Source organism: Arvicola amphibius, chromosome 9 (assembly GCF_903992535.2).
Source record: "Arvicola amphibius chromosome 9, mArvAmp1.2, whole genome shotgun sequence".
NCBI lineage: Eukaryota > Metazoa > Chordata > Mammalia > Rodentia > Cricetidae > Arvicola > Arvicola amphibius.
Window position 1 is genome coordinate 69,524,844 of NC_052055.2, and position 26,632 is coordinate 69,551,475.

A 26,632-nucleotide genomic window follows, 5' to 3' on the forward strand; every position below is an offset into this window, starting at 1 on the left:
TGCCGCCACATGGCCCCCTGACTGCCCCTGCTTGGGGACCTGTGGCTTGGTCTCATGTTCTGCTGCCTGCTGCTGCCACCCAGGAACCTGCAGCAATTTTACTTTAACCAATACAGTTGCAGTAATAAAAACTGTATAGTATTACCACAAAAATAGTCACATTGATCAATGGGATCAGATTGAAGACCCAGACATAGGTCCACACACCTACAGATCCTGAATTTTGGTAAGCCAGAAATACTCACTGGAAAAAAGACAGTGCCTGTCTTCTACAAATGATGCTTGTCAAGCTAGCTGTCTGCATGTAGAAGAGTGTAAATAGATCCATATCTACACCCTTAACAAAACTGAAGTCCAGGTGGATCAAAGACCTCAACATAAAACCTAAAACACATCCCCATAAAGGAGAAAATATGGAATAGCCTTCAACTCACTGACACAGGAGACAAATCCCTGACAACAACATCAATAGCACAGGCCTAAGACCAGTGATTAATAAATGGAACCTTAGAAAACAAAGAAGCTTCTGTAAGACAGCAAATACTCTCAATAAGACAAAGGGGCAGCTTACAGAATGGTAAAATAAATTACCACCTACACATCCAATATTCAAAATCATAAAGAGCGTGCATGAGTCCCACTTTCACCAATTGCTTGAAGAGGTGAGTGTCTAAACTCCTGGCTGGACACCCTTGCTCTTCTATGTCCTAGACCCCAGGGCACATCTCGTGCCCCTCCCACACACACCACAGCCCCAGCTACTGGAAAGCAACATCCTCCACTCCCCATCTGCCTCCCGCAACCATCCCATACAACATCAGCAACCACCAGAGCCACAGGCCCCACCTGAGTGGTTGGAGAAAGAGATGGGTACATGAGACAGTGTAATAACACATTCACCAACATAAAGAGCATTATGGCACCATCTCAACTTAGTGGTCCTACAACAGCAAGACTTGAACATCCCAATGTGATGAAACAGAAGATAACAACCTTAAAAATAATTTTATGAGGATGACAGAGGTCCTTGAACAAGAAATGAAAAATTCCCTTAAAGAAATAGAGGAGAATACAAAAAATGGAAGAACTCAACAAGTTGTTAAAGAAAGTCAAGAAAAGAAACAATCAAGCAGGTGAAGGAAACCGTTCTAAACTTGAACATTAAAATAGAGGCAAGAAAGAAAACACAAACCAAGGGAATTGAACAATCTGGGTAAGTGAACAGGAAATATAGATGCAAGTGTAACCAACAGAATACAAGATATGGGAGAGAAAATATCAGGCATTGAAGAACAAGACAGGAAACATATTCATCAGTCAAAGAAAAGGTCAAATCCAATAAATTCTAAACATAAAACATCCAGGAAATCTGGGACACTATGAAAAGACCAAACATAAGAATATTAGGCATAGAAGAAGGAGAATTCTTGTTCAAAGACACAGAAAATATATTAAACAAAATCATAGAAGAAAACTTTCTCAACCTAAAGAAGGATATCCTCTCTATAAAGCACTGATAAAATGAGCAACAACAATTAAAAAAAACCTCCCATGTCATATAATAATCAAAACATGAAACATAGAAAATAAAGAAAGGAGTTTAGGAGAAGGAACATATAACAGCAGACCTATGACAATTATATCCAACTTCTCAATGGAAACTCTGATAGCCAGAAGGTCCTGAACAGACGTTCTTTAGACACTAATTGACACAGATGCCAGCCCAAACTTCTATACTCAGCAAAGTTTCAATCACCATAGATAGGAAAAACAAGATACTCCATGACAAAACCAGATTAAAACAATACCTATCCACAAACCCAGTCCTACAGAAAGTAATAGAAAGAAAACTCCAATACAAGGATGTTAGCTGTACCTATGAAACCACAAATACACAGGCAGTGGGTAACCTCACACCAGCAAATCCCAAAGAAGGGAAACACACACACTACCGACAACAACAACAACAAAACTAAAAATAACAGGCATTAACAGTCACTGGTCATTAATATCTCTTAATATCAATGGACTCAATTTGCCTATAAAAAGACCCAGGCTAACAGAATAGGTACGAAAATAGAATTCATCCTTCTGCTGCATACAAGAAACACACCACAAACTCAAAGACAAACATTACCTCAGAGGAAAGGATTGAGAAAATATTTTCCAGTAAAATGGACCTAAGAAACAAACTGGTATAGCTATCCTGATACCTAAAAACATAGAATTCAAACTAAAATTAATCCAAAGAGATAAAGAAGAACACTTCATATTCATCATAAGAAAAATCCATCAAGAGGAAGTCTAAATTCTGAACATCTATGGGCCAAACACATAGTACCCACATTTGTAAAGATATTGTAATGGAAAAATTAAAAATGCTGGAGGATCCCCAGCAGCTGCAGGCAGCAGAAACACTGCAGGTCCCAAGTTGTGGCAGGCAGCAGTCCATGTGGTGGCAGGCAGGGGGCAGCGTGTCCCAAGAGCAGCCAGTCCCAAGCAGGGACAGGTCTCCAAAGGTGGCTGGTCCCTGGCAGGGAGCCATATGGTGGCAGTGGCAAGAGACATATGTATAGTCACGCCATTCAGAGTAAGGAAGAAAGAAGGAGAGAAAAACAGAGAGAGAGAGAGAGAGAGAGAGAGAGAGAGAGAGAGAGAGAGAGAATCATGACCATAGGCTTTCTCCTAGAGATGCAGGACTCGTTCTACATACAAAAATCTGTCAACATGATCCAACATATAAATAACCTGAAAAGGGGTATATAATCATCTCATTAGATGCTGAAAAAGTTTTCGACAAAATTCGGCACCCCGTTATGAAAAAGTTCTTGAGGAGATCAGGAATATACATAACATATAAAAAACATAATAAAGGCAATTTACAGCAAGCCAACAGACAACATCAAACTCAGTGGAGATAAACTCAAAGCAATTCCACTAACATCAGGAAGAAGACAGGCTGCCCACTCTCTCCATACCTATTCAATATAGTACTCCAAGTGCTAGCTAGAGCAATAAGACAGCAAAGGAGGTTAAGGGGATACAAATTGGAAAAGAAAAAGTCAAATGTTTATTATTAGCACATCATATGAGAGTATACATAAGTGACCCCAAAAATTCTATCAGGGAACTACTACAGCTGACAAACAACTTCAGTAATATGGCAGGAGACAAGATTAACTAAAAAGAATCAGTAGCTCTCCTGTATAACAAATGATACATGAACTGAGAAAGAAATCAGAAAACATCAACCTTTACAATAGCTGTAAGTAACATAAAATATAACCAAACAAGTGAAAGAATTTTTGACAAGAACTTTTAGTCTCTGAAGAAAGAAATCGAAGAAGATACCAGAAAACGGAAAGATTGCCCATGCTTTGAATGGGTAAGGCCAACATAGCAAAAATGGCAATTTACCAAAACAATGTACAGATTCAATGCAACCACCATCAATATCTCAATACAATTCTTTACAGAACTCAAAAAAACAACACTCAACTTCATATGGAAAACTAAAAAACACCCAGGATAACCAAAAAAAAAAATCCTATACAACAAAGGGACATCCGGAGGAACCACCATCCTTATTTCAAGCTTTAGTATAGAGCTATATAATAAAAACAACTTGAAATTGGCATAAAAACAAACAGGCTGATCAAGGGAATCGACCTTATGACACTAATATTAAGACACATATATATAAACACCTGATTTTTAACAAAGAACTCTAAATTGTATAATGGAAAAAAGAAACAAATGCTACTTGCGTAACTGAATGTTGGCATATAGAGAATGCAAATAGATCCATATCTATTGTCATGCACGAAACTCAAGTCCAAATGCATCAAAGACCTCAACATAAATCAGTCACATTGATCCTGATAGAAAAGAAAGTGGGAAGCAGCCTTTAACACATTGGCACAGGAGACCACTCCCTAAATATAACACCAGTAGCACAGACCCTGAGAGCAACAATTAATAAATGGGACTTCTTGAAACTAAGAAGCTTCTGTAAAGCAAAGGACATGGTCAATAAGACAAAACGGTAACCCACAGAATGAAGAAAGATCTTCACCAACACCATATCTGACAGAAGGCTGATCTCCAAAATATATAAAGAACTCAAAAACTAGACATCAAACTACCAAATATCCAATTTAAAAAAATAGGGTACAGATTTAAATAGAGAATGCTCAAATGACCAAAACACATTTAAGTAATTGCTCAACATCCTTAGCCATCAGGGAAATGCAAATAAAAATGACACTGAGATTCCATCTTACATCTGTCAGAATGGCTAAGATAAAAAACACTGAGGACAGCTTATGCTGGAGAGGATGTGGAGTAAGGGGAACACTCCTCCATCGCTGGTGGAAGTGCAAGCTTGTACAGCCACTCTGGAAATCAGTATAATGGTTTATCAGAAAATTAGGAATCAACCTACCTCAGTACCCAGCAATACCACCATTGGATATATTCCCAAAAAATGCTCAATCATACCACAAGAGCACTTGCTCAACTATGTCCATATTAGCGTTTATTCACTCTGGAATGCACTTCACCTGCTGGTGCTCCCTACATCTAGAGGAATTCCCACTGACATCACCCTAATCTAGAGGCTCACTCACAGATGTGGCAGAGGTTTATCTCCTGAATGGATCAAAGTCCTGTCAGTTTGACATTGTTAATCATAACTTCAATCGAGCCAAGGTTTAGACTCATGATAACAAATGATATTTTGGTCCAGGAGTGACAGAGCAAGGGATGAAGTAACAAAAGGATGCCCACCCTGACAAGTGCCACAGCTGCTGGTGTGTGGCTGCCATGGAGGGATCATGCACCTGCTGAAAGCTGTAATGACCACTCCCAAAACTGACTGGGCATTCCCTGAAGCCCAGAAAATATCCAGAGAAAGGGGACGATATCTGGTAGAGATTTCCTGCAAGGGTTGCTTCCGCATTGGACTGGGGTCTCCTCCATCAGGCTGGGAACATGCTGTTAGGGGGCCCTGTGCTTCTCCCATCAGACTCCCTGAGGGTAGGACTGTGACCCTCCCCATCACCCTGAGCTCCACAAAGCCAGGGCTGCTGAACCCTCCTTCCCTTTCTCTCACATCTGCCACTTTCAAGATGTCTTTCTCTTCCTCTCCAGACTGTGCTCAGGAAGTCCTGTCTCCCCAGGTCCTTCCAATGAGAAAGTGTACAAGAAATTGTGGTGGCGTGAAGGGGAGTCTATGACTGTACTGAGAGCAAGGCTTGGTGCAAGGTCAGGAAGAAGAAGTGCGAGCCCAGCTTCATCCTGAGCTGGGTGAAGGGGCCCAGCTACTTGATGCAGGATGATGCCAAGGCCAAGGTGGTCCACATCACCATGGAGGCCCTCAGGGTTTAGGACTCTGGTTGATATTGGTGCATGCAAAACACAGCTGGGAATCTCTACCCTTTGGTGGGTTTCCGGCTAGAAGTGTATCCAGGTGAGCAGACCCAGCCAGAGCTGGGGTGGGTGGGGTAGTATAAGAATGAGTGGTTCTTCACTATGGACATCTTCCTGTCTCCATTTTAAGGACAAAGAAAATGAGCTTTATGAAACTCTGTGTGGCTCTGGCCTAGCCCTGTGTGGAGAACATATGGAACTCGGGACCGTGCTTTGTCTTCAGTTGTCTGAATGTTATACACTCATTGTCAGGTGTGTACGGCACTGTTCCAGGCCTTGAGAATATAACATCATATACTCACTGTTGGGGTGCGCCCGGCACTGTTCCAGACCTTGAGAACATAACTAAGAACAAAACCAGCCACAGTCCTGCCCTGTGGGGATCCCTGACAGTCACACGCCATCCGACCAATTATGGCACAGCAACATGCATGTGCTGAGAAAGCAATGATGAACTAATTGCTTGGTGTCCATGGCCTCAGGAGAGGAGAGCTCTGTCATGCTTGGAAGGGTACCTGCAGGGACAGCCTTATGAGCAAAGGCCCTGCAGAGAGATGCAGCAAACCTGCAAAGGACTGGTGTGGCTGGGCCACTCTGGCTGTGGGGGAGAGGATTAGGAGAAAGGAACAGTTAGGTTTATAGTAATTTATCGCATTTATTTGTTATTTGGGGGCAAGGTCTCACTATGTAGCCCTGATGGCCTGGAGCTCTTCGTGCAGGCCAGGCTGAACCTGAATCTCCTACCACAGAGATCGCACTCCCTCTGCCTCCCAGGAGCTGGGATTAAAGGTGCTGCACCCACACCAGTCCAATGCATTGCTTCTTTTTATGCTTTCAGCTTGCAGAGTCAAGTGGTTCTGAGTTCAGTGATACAGAACTGGGTCTAATTCTAATTGCAAAGGAAGAGAAGCATGCTATATCTTATGTTGCTCTCCCACATGTATATATGTAAATGTATGTGTGGGTACACTGTGTGTATGTGGAGGTCAGAGGTCAAGCTCAGGGGTCACTCCTTAGGAGCTGTCCTCACTGTGTGTATGTGGAGGTCAGAGGTCAAGCCCAGGGGTCACTCCTTAGGAGCTGTCCTCACTGTGTGTATGTGGAGGTCAGAGATCAAGCCCAGGGGTCACTCCTTAGGAGCTGTCCTCACTGTGTGTATGTGAAATCAGAAGTCAAGCCCAGGGGTCACTCCTTAGGAGCTGTCCTCGTTGTTTTTGAGACAGGGTGTCTCTCTGGCCTGTAGTGTGCCAAGTGGGCTACACTGCTCCCCATGCCCAGATTAAGAGCACACGCCAGTGTGCCCAGGTCTGCATGCCTCCAAGGCCAGCGTTGGAACAACTCGGTAATGTCAGCCCCATCTCTGTAAGGCCACAGTCACTGCTAACAAACGGTGGGGTAGGGAGAGGAGGCAGTGAGACCAAGGGGCCTGACTGGAAATAGCAGGGGCTTGGACAAGTGGTGCTTGGGCACCTGGAGCACCGGTAACAGGAAAACTCAAATCTCTGCTTCTTAAGACTCTGTTTATTTTGGAGTGAGGGAAGATTTGCTCAATGGCGAGAATGGAGGAGAACATTGACTCGTCGGTTGCTGGGGGATGGTAGCATTATGTAGTGGGGAACCACTAAAGAGTTCATATGGAGGGAAAGTTGAGAGCCCTGTTTGGTCATGTGAAGGCATCTTCTGTATTCAGGTAGAGAGGAAGCAGGCAGTTGAAGTGTTACTGACGGGACAGAACTGGGGTGTGCACTTGGAAGTGTCTCTGTGAAGAGTCAAGGGCATTTGAAGGTCACGGCTTAGGGCTGTGGATGAGACTGTAGGATAAGGGGTCTCTCCCGCATATCTCAGTACAGCTGCTCATCACAACAAAGGGGAGAGAAAAGTCTCTCTCCTGTCTACAGAAAGATGAGAGCAGAGTCTGAACAAGAATGGGTCCCTACGCTTATAGAACAGGAAATGGTGAGGACCCAGGAAGTGTCTGGGGAAAGCCACCCGTTGTTATGAGTTCGCCCTCCACCTGCCATGCCCTGCTCCCCTGACCTGAGTGCATCTCCATCCTCCTGTTCTGAACCAGGAAGAGCGTCCCTCCCAGCTGTGGCGCTGAATCTCATCCTGTGCTCTAGCTCCATGCCAACCAAGAAGCAGGAGAAACTGACCCTGGGGTCTTCACTTGGAGGGAGCCATCAGGAAATGGGCTTATTATTCTATAATCACTTCTCTTATCAGCGCATGCGTGCATGCATACATCCGTGCTTGTGTGTTTGTGTGTGTGTGTGTGTGTGTGTGTGTGTGTGTGTGTGTGGAGTGTATGCACAAGTGTGCTCTACCTGTGGGGGCCAGAGAACAACTTCACCTGTCATTCCCAGGTGCCATTGCTCTTTTCTTTTCTTTCAGCCACGGGCTGTGATTAGCCTGGAACATGTCAAGTAGGTTAGGCTGTCTGGCCAGTGACCTCAGGAATTCCCCTGTCTGCCCCCAGCATGGGACTGTAAGCGTGTCCTCCATGCTTGGGTTCCTGGGGCTGAACTCAGGTCCTCATGTTCACACGGCCGGCACCACTGACCGAGCTGCCCCTCAAGGTCTTCATTCTCTGCTTGGCAAGGGTAATTAACCTTGGGGAGGTTTCTACTTTGCCCACGTTTTCAGTTGAGAGAAAGAACCATCTTTCTTTCTCTCAATGGCCAATGGCCATGTGACACAGTGGGGAAAGACACTTGATGTGAAACCTGACGATCTGAGCCAGATCCCTGGGACCTTGTAGTGGAGGAGAGAACTGACGGCTACAGGTGCTTTGATCTCCATGTTCATATCAGGAATGTGTGTGACCCCCAATAAAGAAATGAAAATGTAAAAATGTACTTAAACCTCAGCCCAATTACAGCTCTAAGAGCAGGGTGTGCACCGCCCCAGAAACCAGGCCTTGTAGCCCAGGACAACTGAGTGGGGACGCAGCTGCTCTCCTGCCCAGCTCCTGCATCTTTGGAGGTGGGGATGGCTTCCTCCTGCGCCCTTTCCTGATGCTTCCTCTCACACACAGATGTGTTGAGCAGGATGAGGGAAGGCCTTCAGGGGTGAGACTTAGCTGCAGCTGTGGAGGCCCCTCTAAGGGCTGAGTCCTTTACGATGCTTTGAATGTCTCTGCTGCGCATGTCTATCTCGTGCTGTATGAAGGCACCATGTGGAGAGTTGTTGGGGTGACCTTGAGGAGAGTCTAAGCTGGAAACTGGCCTCGTCCTTCATCTTTTCCCTCCCCCACATTGTTAATCAGGCTTCATTGCTCAGAACAATGGCTCAGGCTTCCCTGCATAGGATCACTGGCCTCAGAATGTCTTTTCTGTGCCTTGTAAGTCTTTCCCTCTCTTGCTCCTGCTGAGACTCAGAACTCCTGACTGCGGTTCCCACATGCTGTCCAGACCCCACGCTGCTCTGGAGAAATGAGTTAGGATGAAGTCAGAGGGCAGGACCTGCTCCTGGGTGTCGATGTGCACCCCGAGGAGGTGACTGACCACAACTGTTTGCTGTTTTCTCTTGAATTTGAGACCCTTGACTCCTCTCTGTCCCCAGTTCTAGCCCCATCTGACAATTATGAAGCAGCTGCCTTTATACAACATCATTTGATAGAAATATCTCCTAAACTCCAAAGGTGCAGTGAGATGGCTCGATGGGTAACAGCACTTACCGTCAAGCCTGGGGACCTGGTTTAAACCCCAGGACCCAAAAGATGGAGTGACAGAACTGACTTCTGCAAGTTGTCCCGGAACCTTCACATGTGTTCTGTGGCACATGCGCACACACAAATACACACACTTACAGGCTAAGTAAATGTCATTTTAAAGGAAAGTTCTTTTATGCTCTTGATTGACCAGGGAGCTAGGAAATCAGATGAGGCTGTGCTGGGGACCAGCCCTGACAGGGGAGGCTGACAAGAGTGTACTAGTGTCTCCCTTCCTCACATGTCTACTTCCTCTTTCCTGTCTCCCTCTGAAAAAACACACAGCTGACACTCAGAAGCCAAGCCCAAAGTCACGGAGGGCAGGTTCTCCTCAGTATCTGTGCAGCTGAGGGGCTGTGAATTCTGTCCCTGGAACTCAAGTCTCTGGATTAATCTAATATTTCTTCCTCTCTGGTCCCTCAGCCCTCACAACTGAGAGAAACATGACTCCTCACCATGGCCTCAGGGACGACAGAGCCAACCCCTGTGACAAGCTACAGTTTCACCAGTTCCAGTGGCACCATCACAGAGTGCGGGAGGAGCACAAAGAACCAGCCAGTGACCGTGTCTCCTAGCGATGCGAGACCCTTCTCTGCTGATCCAGCGACCACCTCCACCGAATCCAGACACCCGAGCAGCAGCTTGTCCACCACGGGGATGTACCACCCGTCAACCCCCAAGAGGTCATGTGATATTCTCTCAGGCGTGATCCCAGCTCTCAGAGTCCAACAGATCTCAAGAGGCCACTCTTGTGTCCACTCTTACTCCCTATTGCTCCGCAGTAACTCAGTGAGGCTCACTGCTATTGAGCAGTGGATTATGGGAAATGGGAAGGGCCATAAAGGAAGGCAATGGGATGAGGGTCAAGACTAAGGATGGAGAGGAGAGGACAGGGCCAGGGGAGGGACTGGGGAAGGGAAGTGTGGTTGTTTTACTTGGGTTCCCCTGACCCTGAGACGAGGAACAGCATTTTACCCTGGCACTGGGAAGAGGGTGGACATGCCCCAGAGGATGGAAGTCTGCTGGCAAACCGTGCTGAGGCGGCCTCTGCTGTGCACACAGGAACGCCCTGCCTCTGGGCATCTAGTGCCAGGGGCCCACTCAAGGCCAAGGGAGCTAGGACAGCGATATGCCACCTTCTGTTCTCCACTGGTGGGGGCAGCATGAGGGTGCCAGAACAATGGGCAGTGCAGGCCCTGGTTTCACGAGAAGAGGGAGCTTCTGCAACAGAAAACAGGGTGGGGGCCAAGAATGGTCCTCAGTCACTATGGAGGCAGCAGTCTTGATGTCGTGAACCCCGTAGAGCCATTTTGAACTACCCTTGTCTTCACTGATGGGGGCTTGAGGACATGCTAGAGGAGAGGGGACAGTGGAGATGCTGCTTTCTGCCTGCTGACTCTTCCATGACTCTGCTGCCTCCTTTTCTATTCCTACCGCTCATCCCCAAGAGGGGGCATCTATCTGGAGGCAGCGCTGTAGGGTTACCCGCTGGGTAACCTCTGTGCTTTTGTCTGACAAAGGAAGCTGTGGTCAAGGTGGGGATCCAGTCCTGACTTTCTCCTGTCCTGCCTCCCAGGTCACTGAGACGGTGGTAGTGCTGACATTTCTTCCGGTGCCTGTGGTGTTGGTTATGGTCTATGGCTTTTGGAAGAAGCGGCATATGGGAAGTAAGTACAGTCACCCCTGGAAGCCAGGGCCAAGATCTGTGTCCCTACTCTGAGGACTGTGACTCTGAGACTGGCTGGGGAATAAACCTCTGCCTGTGTCCTGTCAAGATGGCCAGTGACATCCAGGGAGGAGGAGGGTGGCCAGGCATGGGTGGTCCCACATGTCCCTTATGGGGATGAAGGAACAATACAGAGGCCAGAGAGGTTCAAGGGTCACCCAGGGCATTGGGGCACTGACAGCAGGACATGGCCTTTCTTCATCTCTCCCCGTTTGTTGTAGGCTACAGCTTGGGCAACGACTATGCTAAACCCTGGATACAACTTCCTGAAGGACCAGAGACACTGTGGAAGCCTGCTTGGTCTAAGATAACTCAGTGATCTGGAGAGCTGACGCCAATGGACTCAGAGGCCAGAGAGGACCGAAGCCCAGATAATGGCCCTGGGGCAGCAGCACAGTACGGCTGCCTTCCCTTCACCTAGGGCCACCATGTCCTCAGCTTCTCTCTGTTCCCTACAAACGTCTCCATATGTTTGGAGACAAGAGCCAGAGTCATGAGCCCTCGGGCAGCCAGTGTCTGTAGAGTCCTATTCTGAATGAGAAGGGACAGAGACTGAGACCTGGGATCACAGAGGAACTGGTACCAGGAGGTCCCCGAGCTGACCAGGGCCACGTGTCCTCTGATGTGTCCTGACTGTGGCTGCTGGTTCCCTCGGTCCTGGAAGCCTGAAGTTTACACGTGTCACTTGGTTCCTGCCTGCCATCCTCCCTCAAGTCAGAGAGAGACGAGTTACAGCCTTTCCCAAGATGGCTGCAAAGGCTGGGCTCCCTGCTTCCAGTTGCTTCTCCCATGCTACGGTGATGAGCTCATGCAGGAGACTGAGTGTACAGACTATACCTTGGGGTATCTGGAGCCCCATCTTGAGGTCCCCTCCTTCAGGGACTGTGCTGGCCTCAGAACAAAGCAAGGTCGCTTCTGAGGAAAGACCACAGGAAGTTGCCCTGCTTAAAACAGCAATGAATGAAGGATTAGCTTTGGAGAATTGACAACAGATTCTAGGCTGGAAAGACAGGCAGACACATGGACACAAAGACACAGATATACACCACACATTCAACAAACACATACACACATGCAAAAGGAGACAAGGAGAGAGATCTGCCTCTGGGCATCAAAACCCTGCTGTACAACAGGACTATTTCTAGAGACAGGAGTGGAGACAAAAAAGCCCTAGGATCTCATTTACATCCTATACACAGCTCAGACTGCCTCTACTATCGCGATCATGGGTCCAGAGTTGAGCAGGGACAGCTGAGGGTTGTGGGCTATGGATTGTGTGTAGTTTAAGGGTTATGGGCTGAGGGCTGTAGGCTGTGGGCTGAACTGTCACCCTAGTAGTGGTGCACACTAGCCCATAGTGGCTTGAAAGGTCCCTGAGCTAAACACAACATCTACACCCTCAGCCCTGAGTCAGGGACCTCCTAATGGGACAGCAAACATCACAGTCAGGAGGGTGACACAGCTGGGGCCTTGGTCACACTCCAGGATGGCTTTGCAGAGAGAGGAAGAGCCAAAGATGTAAACGTGGGGACAGAAGGGAATAATTTCACATAGAGCATGAGAGAGGGGGACTCAGGACATTTTGTTCTCATTCTTTCTTAGCGATACCGGCTTGCCCAGCACATTTACTGGGTGGAGATATCCTTAGCCACTTCCCCAAAGCTTTGTTCTGCTTCTTGGAGCCCCTTTTAACCCCACTCATCTCCAAGATTCTATTTTACAGATTCACTTCTCCTGCCAGACGTGTGCCCAGGTAAACAAGGAGCTCTCCACATACACCAGCTTTGTGGACACCATCCGGGCAAAGATTGACAGGTTAATTTTACCCTTATGCCTACTCATAAAAATCTCTTAAGACTTGTGGACACTTTTACAGGATGGATAGAAGCATCTCTGGTCTCCAGGGAAACAGCAGGTGTGATGGCTCAGGGTCATGGAGCTCATGTGAGAAGCTCTCAACATCTCCTGGAAACAACAACTAACCAAGCTCTCCATTGAACTCAGGTTATCTTGGCCCTCCCTTCTTCCCATTGCCCTGACTCGTCTCAGGGCCAGCCACCCCACGTTCCCCACGGGCCTGAGCCCTTTTGAGTTGCTTTATGGCAGGCCCTTTCTCCATAACCCTCACCTCCCAGTTCAAACTCCTACACTAGTGGGGTATCTTCCCTACCTTTCCGTTTTAAGGCCCCTTTCTCATTCACACACTGACAGTTGTCTTCCTGCCACCACACCAGTGTACCCTAATGCCACTAAACCTGCCCCGCTCTCCCCAGGGGACAGAATACTCCTCAAACAGTTAACTCCTAGGTTACTCCTTGAACCTTGATGGACTGGACCTTACATGGTAATCCTCACCACACCCTTGGCTGCTAAGCTCTTGGGAAACCCATGCTGGTACCATCTCTCCAGGCTCAAGCCGGTGCCTACTCAAGACACTTGAGTGTCCAGATGACAGGACCTTCCACCCTCCTGTTTACCAGGATGCCATAATGAAGGGCCTACCTGCTCCTCATTCTGGCACACTCATTTTTAGCAATAACAGTTTTTTTCCTAGACACCCGCGTTCTCATCTCCCCCAAGGAACAGATGCCTGCGTTCTCCGGGATGACAGTTCATGGGATGCCTTTCCAGCCACACCTCTCGCTAAACGTGGACACTTAGCTCTCCCCTTCCCCACGCCACCCCATGACAGTAGGAAGTAGCCAGATTTGAGTTTACGCCCTTTGTTCCCAAAGAGGGCATAAGTGTTTGTCATAATTACCATTCCAATTTTCTGTCACCCCTATATCCAAAGAGTCTGGAATGTCAAGTTGGGAGCATAGGACCCTGCCCCTCGCATCTATCCAGCCCCCAGGCCTGGTATGGATTCCAAATCCTAGCAGGCCAGGTCCTGACCCCTCCCTGGGGGTGCGGTCAGGACCACTCCCCAGGGTATTCAAGTAATCCCCCAAAAGAGGAACACGTGGTCTCCCTTTCTTCCTCCTGGGGGTTGCCTTTCTACAGCTTCCTCCTTTCCCCTTTGGGGCCACCGAGAGTGCAGAACTCCCATTAAACCTGGATATTTCTTAATTTGGCTTATTTTGATATGGTTTGAATGGGAATTTTGCGTCAGCAGGGAGCTCGTACTAAGAAATATTCCTAACAATTCTTTCTTCTTTCCCAGCCTTAGTTTGGCTTAATTTTTGCCAGCTTTTCTTAACTTAAAGTATCCCATCTACCATTTGCCTCAGGGCTTTTACCTTCCTCTATTTCTGTATATCTTTTCTTTACTTCTTACTCCAAGGCTGGCTGTGTAGCTGGGTGGCTGGCCCCTGATGTCCTCCTCTTCTTTTCTCATACCTTGATCTTCTCTTTCCAGAATTCTCTTCCTATTTATCCTCTCTGCCTTACAAACTCAACTACCCTTTCTCCTGCCTGATTATTCTGCTCTTTATCAGACCAATCAGGTATTTTAGACAGGCAAAGTACCACAGCTTCACAGAGTTAATGCGACATAAAAGAATGCAACACATCTTTGCCTCATTAAACAAATGTTCCACAGCATTAACAGATATAACACAGATTAAAATAATATTCTACAACACGGAGCTTGGTCGGGATGCTTGGGGTTTGCTAGGTGAAGCCTGGAGGACAGGCTGGAGGTAGAAGATGTGATGTCTGCAGGACCTAGGGGATGGGTGACACCTGCAGGGGGCTTTAGTGGTGTGGGTACAGAGACAGTGCAGGTTGATGCACCTTCGGAAGGCTGCCCAAGAAAGAGCTCCATAGACAGAGGAGGCCCGGGACAGGACACAGCTAGCATGTGAGTGGAGATTTCAGTGAGAGAGAGGTTAAACAGGAGAGTGAGGGAGTGACTCTCCACTCATGGGATCAGGCCGGGGGTTCTTTAAGCCAGCAGCACATGAGAGCTGGTACTCTAATGCCTGCTCACTTGGGAACTCACGGGAGGAGCACTGGGAACTGAGGAGTGGCTGTAGACACCTGTCTCCTCAGCTCCCATGGCCTGCTTGGTTTCTGAGGCTCTTCTCTCAGAACCCCAGGCCAGGCTCTTCCTCTGTCCTCTCCTTTCTGCTGTTCTTTCTGGTGTTCAGGGGACTCAGAACCAAAGAAGATGGAGGCTGGGAGTGGTAACAGCAGGGTTGCCAGACAGGCCAGGGATGCACCTGCCTTGCAGAGCTAATTTCTTCCTGAGCTAAGGGCCATAGAGACTGGAATCCCCTGCACAAAGCTCACTGTTTGACCAGAAGGAGCAGGTAGAAGGACCGGTGGGCTTCGTCCCACCACCCAGCTAGCTTTACACCCAAAATAATTACATGGAAACTGTATTCTTTTAAACACTGCCTGGCCCATTAGTTTCAACCTCTTATTGGCTAATTCTCACATCTTGCTTTAACCCATATTTAGTAATCTGTGTAGCACCACGAGGTGGTGGCTTATCAGGAGAGATCTTAACCTGCATCTGTCTTGGAGAGGAGAGGCATGGCGACTGCCTGAGGCATCTGTCTGACTCTGCTTTCTTTCTCCCACAATTATGTTCTGTCTACTCCGCCTACCTTATTTTCTGTCCTATTAAAGGGCCAAGGCAGTTTCTTTATTAACCAATGAAAGTAACACATAGACAGATGACCCTCCTCCATCACAGGTGAAGTAACCCTGGGCCATAGGTGTGGACTCTACAGAACAGGTCACAGCGTGGCTGCAGATGCATGCCTGCTCTGCTTACAGTGATGCATGCTGCCAGGTCTGCCCTCAGCATCCTCGGACTTCTTATTTCATGCATGGAGGGGTAAGAAGGCAGATGTCACCACAGCGAGCAGTTCAGCTGCTGAAAGTCATCTTCCCACTGCCCACGTTCCTCCTAGACACCCCGCCTCACCACTGACTGGCACTGCTCACCCTGTGCCAGCTTGGTCAAAGGCTTCCCCTGCCTCTCAGACCACCTCCCACGGGGCCTGGGCTTCCTCACTGCATATAGTGCTGCACACATCTGTCCCTTTCCTCCACAGAGTATTTCCCAAGTCCTGTGCAGTCTGGGTCACCCCTTGTCCCCTGGCATCCCAGTTGCTACACAACATTGACAATGAAAGGGGATTTCCTGTGCATACAGTATTTTAATTTTTTGGTTTGTTGTTTATTTTGAGACAGGGTCTCATGTAGTCCAGACTGAACTTGCTGAGTAGCCAAGGATGAACTTGACGTCACATCCTCCAGCCTCCACCTCCCAAGGTCTAGGATTAGCATCAGGCACCAGCATGCCTGGTTCTCTGCTTACTCATCTGCTGACTATGAACAGCCTGTAGCTAGTGACTTTTTGTAGCTCAAGTAATAACAGTTTATTTATTTACTTTAAGTTTTCATGTATGTAGAAGTCAGAGAAGAACTTTTGGGAATTGATTCTCTCCTTCTACCGTGTGTGTCACAGAGCTCAAACCCAGGTTATCAGCCTTGGTAGCAAGTGTCCCTGCCTGCTGAGCCATCTCTCTGTCCTGTGACAGTTAGTTTTGAAATGTGTTTGATGAATACAGTCTTTCAAGTGACACTTAGCAGTGACTGTGACATGTTGTGAAGCTGGATATATCGGGGTGACACAGGGCTGAAGCTCCCCTTTCCCTTCCCTCCTTTCTGAGCTCTCTCACTTCATAACTAGCCTTGAAGTCCCCACACTAATCAGGACTCCTTTGCTCTTCCATTTCTGAGAACGCATGTCCACCCCCTCCTCCTCATCCCCTCTAGTCCACATGAGACTTTCTGGTTCCCAGGTGGGATAATCAGCAAAGTTCTGACCTCTGAGAGCAAGGTGGGCTTAGATTTCTAGCCAGGTCTCCAAAGGGCCTGTGGTTCTGTCACCTGCCTTCAGTGGGAGCCAGATTTAAGTGGGAAACACAAACTTGAGGCTAAAGAGGAAGTGGGGGAATTGTGGGCATGTTGAGGAGAAATGAGCAAGACTCTTACTTCACTGTGGTTTCTTCCTGGGCTTTATCTGCTTTCCACACCCTGGTCTTCTGAGGCAGGAGACTAAACCATACTGTGACCCTTTATCTAGTTCAGTTCAGAAATCTAGAACCAGAGCCTGTGCTGGAGGAGCCACAGGGCCGCACATGCCTTGATCAACTTCCCTCTCATCCTCAGAGGTACCAGCTTCCTCAGAAGTTCACCCTGCACTGACTCTGGGGGCTGCCTGGACCCTGCCCAGAGCTGGTATCCTCTCCTCAGAGCATCCCTCCCTCCTTCCCTGCTTGCTCCCCTACATCTCGAGAAGAGGACCTATGGCCTGGGAGGCCACATACCTGCTATCCCCCATCCTGCTGGTGCTCCTGGCCTCAGGTGAGGACAGGGGACAAGGATAGAGGGAAGGAACCAGGGACAGGAGGGGGAAGGGGTTGGGAGGTGTACAAAATGGGGCTCTATGGCTATGAAGGCAGAACACATGGTGTGTGTTACCAGCACCTGGTTATAAGCCACACCCTGAGCATAAACACAAAGAGGTCACTCTTTGAAAAGGGATCTCCTCTCCTAGCCCTGTTGTGGAGGCTGGGAGGACTCTCTGACCTGAAGGGTGTGTGTTTTCTCAGGCTCCTGGGCACAGGACGCAGAGTTACTTCCAACAGTGGAAGGCCAGACAATTTTCGTGAAATGCCAGTATAATAGCAACCAACACTCCAAGGAGAAGATTTGGTGTCAGCAAACACCAACAGAAAGTTGTAAATTGTTAGTGTCCAGTCTCAACACTGGTACACAGTGGCCAAAATTCTTCATCCAGGAATATCCTAAGTCTCACTTCTTCACTGTCACCATGACTATGCTCGCGGTGAGAGACTCAGGTCTCTATTACTGTGGGATCCATGACAATCACAAAGCAATTGCTGTTCTCAGAAGATTTCTCCTGGTGGTGTCAAAAGGTGAGCAACCCCCTTCTATGTGACTCTCAATCTTCCTGAGTCATCAGGCTCCAGAGTTGAAGAAGACTCTAGAAACTGTGTCCTCTAGTAGCTGGGAAATGGGGCTTGAGTTCCTTGCTGTGATGGGCTGTACCCTGAACTGTCCTGTTGTCCGGAATTCCTTGCTGTGATGGGCTATACTCTGAACTGTGTGCTACAGCAGACTGGATTAGAAAAGCATCTGAATGCTTTAAGCTGGACTTAATGAACCATATCATTAGGAACATGGAAGAGAGTGGTGCTGGGGTGATTTGTACTCTATGGGCCTCGCTCAAGAGACTTCAGAGGAAATGAATAGTAGTATGTGGCCTATAGATCATTTTTGTGATATTTTGGTGAAAATTGGTTGCTTTTTGCCCTTGTCTAAAAGAAAATCTGCCTAAGGCTAAAATGAAGAGCTATGGATGACCAGCTTTGGCAGGGGGATTTTCAGACAGCCTAGTGCTAACAGTGTTGTTTGGTTGCCAGTGTCCACACTAATGCAGAGCTATACTGAAAAGGAGCAAGCTGAGCAAGGAAAAATACTAAATGTACAGTTTGAGGAAAAGGAGACACTAGGAGAGGTAAACAGATTAAAGGAAAGCCTGCTGCTAAGTAGAATAAAGACCCCACCCAGCTAAGATTCCAACTCGTGGAAAGGAATTAAGAAAAGTGGAAAAGGACTGGTTCAGATGGTGGACACCTGTAATCCCAGCACTCGGGAGGCAGAGAGGTAGATCTCTGAGTTCAAGGCCACCCTGGAATGCAGGGTAAGCTCCAAGACAGCTAAGCTTAGACAGTGAGGAAAAACATAAAGCTGGGGTGTGTGTGTGTGTCTGTGTGTGTGTGTAATATAGGAGGAACAAACCCCAGCAAACAGCAGAACATGCCAGGTTTGGCCACGTGGTTCTGGTTTTAGAGTCAAGGATATGAGAAAGAGATTATGGAATCCCCCTCTGCAAATAAGGAAAGCAACAGAGGCCAGATGTGTGGCAGGGTTGTCCTTGTACAGAAGCCTACAGAAGCCATTACGTAAAGCTGTGCAAGAAAGCCCGGTCTTGTTGGAGAACCCAAGATATTCAAGAGAGGGGAAAGGTAAACAAGGAGAGCTGCTAACAGGGAGTGAAACCAGACGAGGAAACAAGCATGTTGCATCAACAAAGCTGAAAGAAGTTGAAGATCTGAAGAGAGCCATGACATCAGAGGTGCAGAGTTGGGGTTTGTCCAGAGAGTTTTTGTTCTGTCTTTCCCCAGTATTTTCTCACTATTCTCCTATCCTCACTCATGGAATGGTAATGTATATTCTATGTTGCTGTATGTTGGAAGTATATAATATGCTCTTTATTTTTATCACAGTTAAGATATTGTTATGAGTGTCCAGAAAGATGTTGGACTTTGGACTTTGAAATGGATAAAAGATCATTTGAGACTGATAGATTATGAGGCTTCTGAAATTGGACTGACTGCATTTCTGCATTATGATATGGCTACAAGCCTCTGGGAGCCAGGGAGTGAAATGTGGTGGTTTGAAAGAAAACAGCCCCCATAGGCTCATAGGGAATGATACTCATAGGAAGCGTAGACTGGTTAGAGTAGATGTGGCCTTTTTGGAGGAAGTGTGTCACTGGGGGTGGGCATTGAGGTTTCAGATGCTTAAGCAAAACTTGTGTGGCTGTCCCCCTCTCCTTTTCTTTATCCCCATCCCTCCCCTTCTCTCTCTTTCTTCTTGTTGCCAGAGGAGCCAGATATAGAACTCTCAGGTACCTCTCTAGGACCATATATACCTTCATTTCCCCATGATTCCCCCCATAACAGTAATGGACAGAACCTCTGTACTGTAAAATAGACCTACTTAAATGTTTTCTTTTATAAGAGTGGTCACGGTGTCTCTTCATAGCAATGGAAATCCTAAAGACAGATGATGTCAGAGTGTGGACATGCTCATGTATGCGAGTCCATGGAGTTCATGTCCTGCAATACATGTGGGCTGGGCAGGTGGCTCAGCTGGGAAAGTGCTTGTCATGCGTGCATGAATCCTGTCCTGAGTTCTGTTCTCAGTACTCACTTCAAAAAGCCTATCGTGGTGGCCTGCATTAGTAATGGAGGTGAAGGCAGGTGGGTTCCCTGGGCCCTTGGCCAGCCGGTCTAGCCGGAGCTGTGAATTTCAAGGAAAAACTGAGAAACTCTGCCTCAAAAAAGTCAGGTATCCTGAAGAATGGCACCTGAGGTTGCATGTACACCCTTGCACACATGTGTATCCATATCCACATGACAATATATAATACAACATGGGGATCCTTTGCATAGTTTGACTTCCATGAACCACATGTCATGTGACTCTGTGGTTAAAAAAAAAAAACAAAGCAAAACACAACTCATCTGAGTTTTAGGAAAAGCAGTTCTTACGCAGCTCAGCTGGCATTTCAGTCTGCAGAGCACAAGCTTTGGAAGGGGAGAGGGAGCTGGGTCAGGTGAGGATGCCTTGGAGCCCAGGGTTTCTAGAAACCTGGCTTTCTCCCAGAATCTTCATCTGAGGTCCAGTGCAGGACAATGGTAAGTGAGGATGCTCTCCATGAATCCCCTTGGGTAGCAGGGTTCAGTAAAGGGCAATAGTAGACATGGAACATATTTGGGTTCCATTTTTCAAGTCTCTACTTAGAAGTCATGTCCTTAGGAATTTGCTGTAATTTACTCTCCTCCTCCCAAGATGCCCTTGGTGCCACCATGGGCTTCTAAACTGTGTATGTCAGACCTTGCTGTGGACATGAACCACCTGAACTCCTTATTTCATGCAGACCCTGGCTCAGCAGATCTAACGTGACACTTGCTTATGAGGAACAAGGGTCTGGGCTCACTTCAGAAGGGACCAATGCATTTATGCACCCTCTATGGATTTCTGAATTCACCGAGGAACAACTGGTACCTTGCTGGGCTCTACATTCCCAGTAGTAATAGTGGATGATCAAGGATGGCAGAGAAAAGAGAAACAGGCTTCCCTTCCTAGAACCAGGGAGTCTGTGCCAAGCCCAAGCTGAGGCTCACATGCAATACAGCAGTAAAGGACACCTTAGAGAGACATGACTTACAGAGGCTGAGAGAGCTGTATAAGGAGGAGAAGGGGGAGGTGGAGAGCTGGACAGCAGCAGAGGAGAACGTTTCAATAGCTCAGACAGCCCGAGGAGTCTTTCCTTCACCCCTCTCCAGCCCTCCTCCTTTTCCCCTTCCACTCATCTGTCTCTGTCTCTGCTTCAGGCTGGCTTCTTTGGATTTTACTAGAAAAATCCTTGCTTCTTGAATAGCCATGTTCTTTTCCCTCCCCAGCTCCACTCCTCTCTACCTGTTTAACTATCCATTTATTATCCGTCCATCTATCATCTATCCATCCACTTATCCATACATTCTTGGGGTCTTCCTGCAGGTCATTCAAATACTACTGCCTCTGCCAAGATTCCGACTTGGCCAAGAACTGAAGCTCCCCGCATTAATACCACAAAGGACATGAGCACCGTCTTTTCCAGGTGTGTGTGTGTGTGTGTGTGTGTGTGTGTGTGTGTGTGTGTGTCTGTGTGTGTAACCATAACCCAAGTCAGCTGCTGTTGTTCCCTCTTCATATCCTGAAGTCACATTCTTCAATATGACAGGTGTTACTATTATGTTTTCAGCCTACTGGGCTCCTTGTTTTTGTCCCCAGCCCATATATATGGAACCAAACTCAGCACCTCTGGCATTTCAGCCTGAATAGATGAGTTAGCCTCAAATAAATATATATATATATATATATATATATATATATATATATCCTTTGTGACCCTATTTCTTATATCTACTGCTTTTCACCTATACCTGGAACTTGGAGAACCGTTTTACTAAAATCATGACAACTCACAATGGGGTTTTCAGTAAGGTTGGACTCATTTTAGTTGCTAGATAGGGACAATGAAGATAAAGGTAGGACAACTGTCCCCAGAAGCAAGCGAGAATGGGGACAACAGGGACCAGGTTCCCTAGATATGGACCTTACACTATTCCACACAGAAGGCCAAGATGCCCGGGTGAAGGTCTCCTCATGCATCTCCTGGACCTGAACCCTAGACTCTCCCACAAACATATTTCTAATTGGTTATTTTAGGAAGATATCAACTAAACTGCATCTAAACTTTCCCACAGGCTGAAGGAAAGCATCAGGGAGGACCTAAGTTGAAAAGATTGGATGGGGAGGAGTTTCCTAGACTCTGCAGTGTGGGTGGTCATTGATCAACCTTCAATCTCCTCTCTTCACAGTGTCTCCATATCCAGCATGGTTGTTCTCGTAGTCTGTGGGTCCTCAGTAAGACCCTTATCTTCACTGTCTTGTTTGCTGTCACATGGAGGTCATTTGGAGGACAGACAATGACATCACACAACAGTGACTTATGGATTTCAGCCAAGTATATCTCACAGGAGGAACAGGGGGTGGGTGGGACTAAGGAGGGACTGTGATAGAGCTGAGCCTGTAATCATGGGTGACATCTAAGGCCCAGGATGTCCCCTGATGGCCCTGCCTTTTTTCCACAGTCCATCCATCATTTTGGGTATTTGCTCTGCACCTCAGAAGGCAGGAACCAATGTCCAGCACCTCTGGCCATTCTGCCTGAATAGATGAGTTAGCCTCAAATAAATAATACCCTGTGCTCCTCCCTGTCACCTTTCATGGAAGACGTGAGATTTAGGAGTAACAGCTGCTATTCCTGCCCCTAGTCCTTGCCTTAGGCAGTACAAATCTAGCCACCTGGGCAGGACCTTGCTTATGAAGCAGCCTGCTCTCCCAGCCTCAAGGGCCTTCCTCTCTGGGAATCAGGCACTCGGATTGGTCTTCCTCTGTGGTCCTCTTAACACTCTCAACCATGGACCAAAAAGACAAGATTCCCTTCTTGAGGATTATGCAACAGGGAAAGAGAAATCAAGTTAAGCTGGATGCTCTTGTCTAGTAAACTCTTGGAGGCAGAGATGACATCCAAGGATGGGATCAGTAGATGCATCTACATACTGTGTGCATTTTATCATTGAATCTGCAGTGCCACCCATGACAGCCAGTGCGTGTGTCACTAAAGGGAGCAACAGAATAGCAGAGCACCACCTTCTGGTGGGAATGAAGTCTAGAGAGTTCCCTTGCTGAAGGGCTCCTCAGTTGAGATTCCCTACTCCCAGATATGCCTGGGTTTATGTCAAGTTGATAAAAACCAATCAACACAGGAACCAAGTTTTAGGTTTGTGTGCTCTCATCTTCTCTTTTTAAAATTTTTGTAATTACTTTATTTGTGTAAGGTGTATTATATACACTATGTGCATGCTTGGTACCCCTGAAGATGGTGCCAGAGAGTGTTGTGAATTATTTGTACACTCTGTGAATGTATATTGCTTTGCTATGATTCATGTATTAAAAATAGGCAATAGGTAGCCAGGAGGTATAAACAGAACTACCAGGCAAATAGAAAAAGGAAGTGTGGTTGTTTTGGGTTTTGTTTTGGGTTATTTTTTATACTTTTGCTCTGGGAACCTGCTACCTAGCTCCCAAATAATCACAAGGTAGTTTATTATTACTTATGAATGCCAGACCTCAGCTTGCCATGTTTCTAGCCATACTTTCTTAGATCATACTATATACATATTTTGCTCTGGGGTTTTACCATTTTCTCTGTCTGTATATCTTTTCTTTTTCTCTTATTCTTTGTCTTGCTGTGGTGCTAGGTGATTGACCCCTTGCTTTGTCCTCTCCTTTTCTTCTCATTCCTTCTTTTTCTTTTTCTCCTTCTATTTATTCTCTCTGCCTGGCATTCCCATCTATACCTATCCTGACTAGCTATTAAGATCTTTATTAGACCAAACTAGTGTTTTAGGCAGCTTCACGGAGTTAAACAAATGCAACAAAACTTCAACTAATATCCACAGAGAGGAGAGCTGAGGCCATGGAAGATGCTGAGGAGGCACAGGGTGGAAGATGGCAGAGAAGCGATGCCACATTATGAGACGTAGATGAATATCAATGCGTTCATTTAAGTTATAAGAGCTATTTGAGACAGTGTAAACTAAAAGCCAAGCTTTCATGATTAATAAGACGTCCCCATGTCATTATTTGGGAGCTGACTGACAGAAAAGGTAAAAGCTCATCACAAGACAGGGCTTCAAACCCCCTGTCACTGGACTTGCAGAGAGTTGTAAGTCCCCTTGTGGATGCTGGGAACTAAAGTCAGTTCCTCTGCAAGAGCAACAGTGCTCTAACCACTGAGCCAACTCTCCAGCCCAGCAAAAGGAACCTTTTCTCCTTCATGTTGAGGGTATCAAACCAACTCAGGTGTTGTCCATGATAAGAAACTATTCTACCACTGAGGGGACCCCAGCCCTTGTTTTATTTTTAATTTTATTTTCAATTATGTGCATCCAGAAGGCAGAGGTATATACACCTGTGAGTGTGCGGGAGCCTTGGGAATCCAGAAGTGGGCATTGGGTCCTGGAGCTGGGGCGACACACTGGGTTTTAAGATGAATTTGGGTGCTAAGATGATCGGTAAGAACCGTTCTCTTTCTTAACCATGGAACCATCTCTCCAGGACCCAATACCTGGGTTTTGTGTGTGTGTTGAGGAATGTTTTGTTTGTTTTTGTTTGGTTGGTTAGTTGGTACATTTGGTTTGGTTTGAGGTTGTTTTGTTTTTTGTTTTTTTTTTTTAATTTTGAGACAGGATCTCACTATGTGGCCCAAGCTGGTCTTAAATCACAATACTCTTACCTCAGCATACCCATTGTGGGGATTAAACTATGTCAGCTTGTGGCCTCCCTCTCTTGACAACTAGATTTTATTTTTAAATTGATGAGGTCCCCTTTAAGAACAAATAATCACTGAAGATGTCATACCTCCCTTCCTAGATATGTATAGAGAAAAGAGATAGACATTTTAAGTAAAAAACTAGAATTCTCATGTATCTAAGGATGATTTTGAACTTCAGATCCTCCCACCACATCTTGAGTGCTACAATTACAGGTGTGTGCCACCATGCCAAGTTTATGTGGCCCTGGACATTGTACCCAGCACTTCCTGCATGATAGGAAAGTCATCTACCAATTGATCTATGTCTCCACTATGATTTTACATTGAATATTAATTCTCATATTTATTGAGCACCAAGCTTTTCCATATAGTATATCATGAATCCTCACAAGGACTTTGCAAGGAGGTGCTGTCTCTACCTGCAGTGATGTGGATAACAGAGAGAAACTCACAAGGCCTGAGTGCTCACAGGTGTGCTAATAACAGGTGTGCTCCTCATGACTCTCACTATAGTGGCCTTTGTGAACTGGCTCAAAATGTTCTCAGTCACAGTAGCATTGTTTCTTGGATTTAACATTCTGTTTTGTTTTGGTTTGCTTCCTTGTTGCTATGGTAAAAGATGCTTTAAGAAATCAATTTATGGGACACAGGGTTTATTTTGGCTCAGAGTTCAGAAGGATGCAATCATCTCTGCAGGGAAGACACGCTGGCAGGTGCAGGAGGCTGGTTGGTCACACTGCCTCTGCACCCAGGAAGCAGATAAGGAACACAGGTGGGACCCAACGGTACAACCTCCAAACCTGACTCCAGTGACCCAGGTTCTCTGAAGAGACTCCAACCAGCAAAGGTTCCACAAGGGTCCCAAATGTGGGTCACCTGCCCCCATCACTGGCAGTCCCAGGATGCAGAGGAGCTTGGGAGCAGGGTCTCAGTGTGAGTGCAAAGGGTATGAAGGATCCTGGAGACTGTTTCTTAGGACAGGTCACCTACTAAAATGGCAGGGCCAGCTTATCTATCTGTGGGCTCTGGGGAGAAGGGAAATGAAGTCAGGGGAGGAAGTGTTGCAGTGGAGGAGGGGCCTCCAAGCATTCCAGTCAGATTAGCAGACTGGGCTGCTGGTCACATGATCCCTAAAAAGCCAGTTCATTAGAGGTGGGAGGGGAGGATGGACAGGAGACAGAAATGTGACAGACATTATCACGAAGTGGCTTTTTTCTCTATGGGGTTGGATTAGGCCCAGGCTTTAATTGGGTAGGGAGAGACCCCACCCCTGCCGTGCTCTCTGAGAGATGTCCAGGGTACGAGCAATGCTCTACCATCCCTCATCTGACTTGGGAACCCACACCTAAGCAGCACCACCAGCTGGTGACCAAGTGTGCAAACACGCTGGAAAGGGAATGTCTCACATCAAAACTACAATACGTGCTTATCCTGGGGTCCTCACACTGGATGACTGGAGGTCATAGAACGACACTAACAAGGTATCGTATTTGAAAACCTAAGACCTCGCTGAGGCCACAAAGGCTGGCTCAGACTGATGGCAGGGCCTCAGTGTCCTGGCAGAGCCTGGCTGTGCTTTCTGTTCCCCTACAGGAGCCTGTCTGTTGACTTGTCTGCAGCCCCAAGTGATGCCCTCAACGGCCCCATTTCCAGGTTCCCTACAAGGTGGGCAAACACAGCTCTTGTCTCAGCCTCCTGTCGTGGACCAGTGTGTTCGGGTCTCTCCTGCAGTCATGGCTCCTATGTGGTTGCTCTCATGGCTTCTCTGCTTTCGCCCTCACCGTCTTTCAGAGAAGCCTCTCACTTCTTCAGAGCACAGAAGGCCACACTCCATCCTGCCCTGAGGCTTCCACACCCACATGTCCTCCAGGCCTCGGAGCTTCTGGCCACTTTGTGAGCTGCTTGGAGAGGTCACCACTTCCTGAGCTAAGGGCAGTAGAGACTGGGCACCCCTGCACAAGGCTCACTGTTTGACCAGAAGGAGCAGGTGAAGTAACCCAGGGCCACAATTGTATGTGCTCCAGAACATTCACAGCGTGGCTGCAGA

The 26,632-nt window shown here is 47.1% G+C and overlaps 1 protein-coding gene and 1 pseudogene across 1 annotated transcript; both read left to right on the forward strand.

Moving 5' to 3' along the window:
• Window positions 1–4,835: 4,835 nt before the first annotated feature.
• Window positions 4,836–11,184, forward strand: LOC119823717 (annotated as a pseudogene).
• Window positions 11,185–17,131: 5,947 nt separating this feature from the next.
• LOC121677312 (natural cytotoxicity triggering receptor 2-like) lies at window positions 17,132–25,412 on the forward strand. Its single transcript, XM_042055752.1, has 4 exons — window positions 17,132–17,189; window positions 17,438–17,764; window positions 24,957–25,071; window positions 25,253–25,412. The coding sequence occupies exons 1-4, from the start codon at window positions 17,132–17,134 to the stop codon at window positions 25,410–25,412; spliced, it is 660 nt and encodes a 219-aa protein (XP_041911686.1).
• The last annotated feature ends 1,220 nt before the right edge of the window (window positions 25,413–26,632 follow it).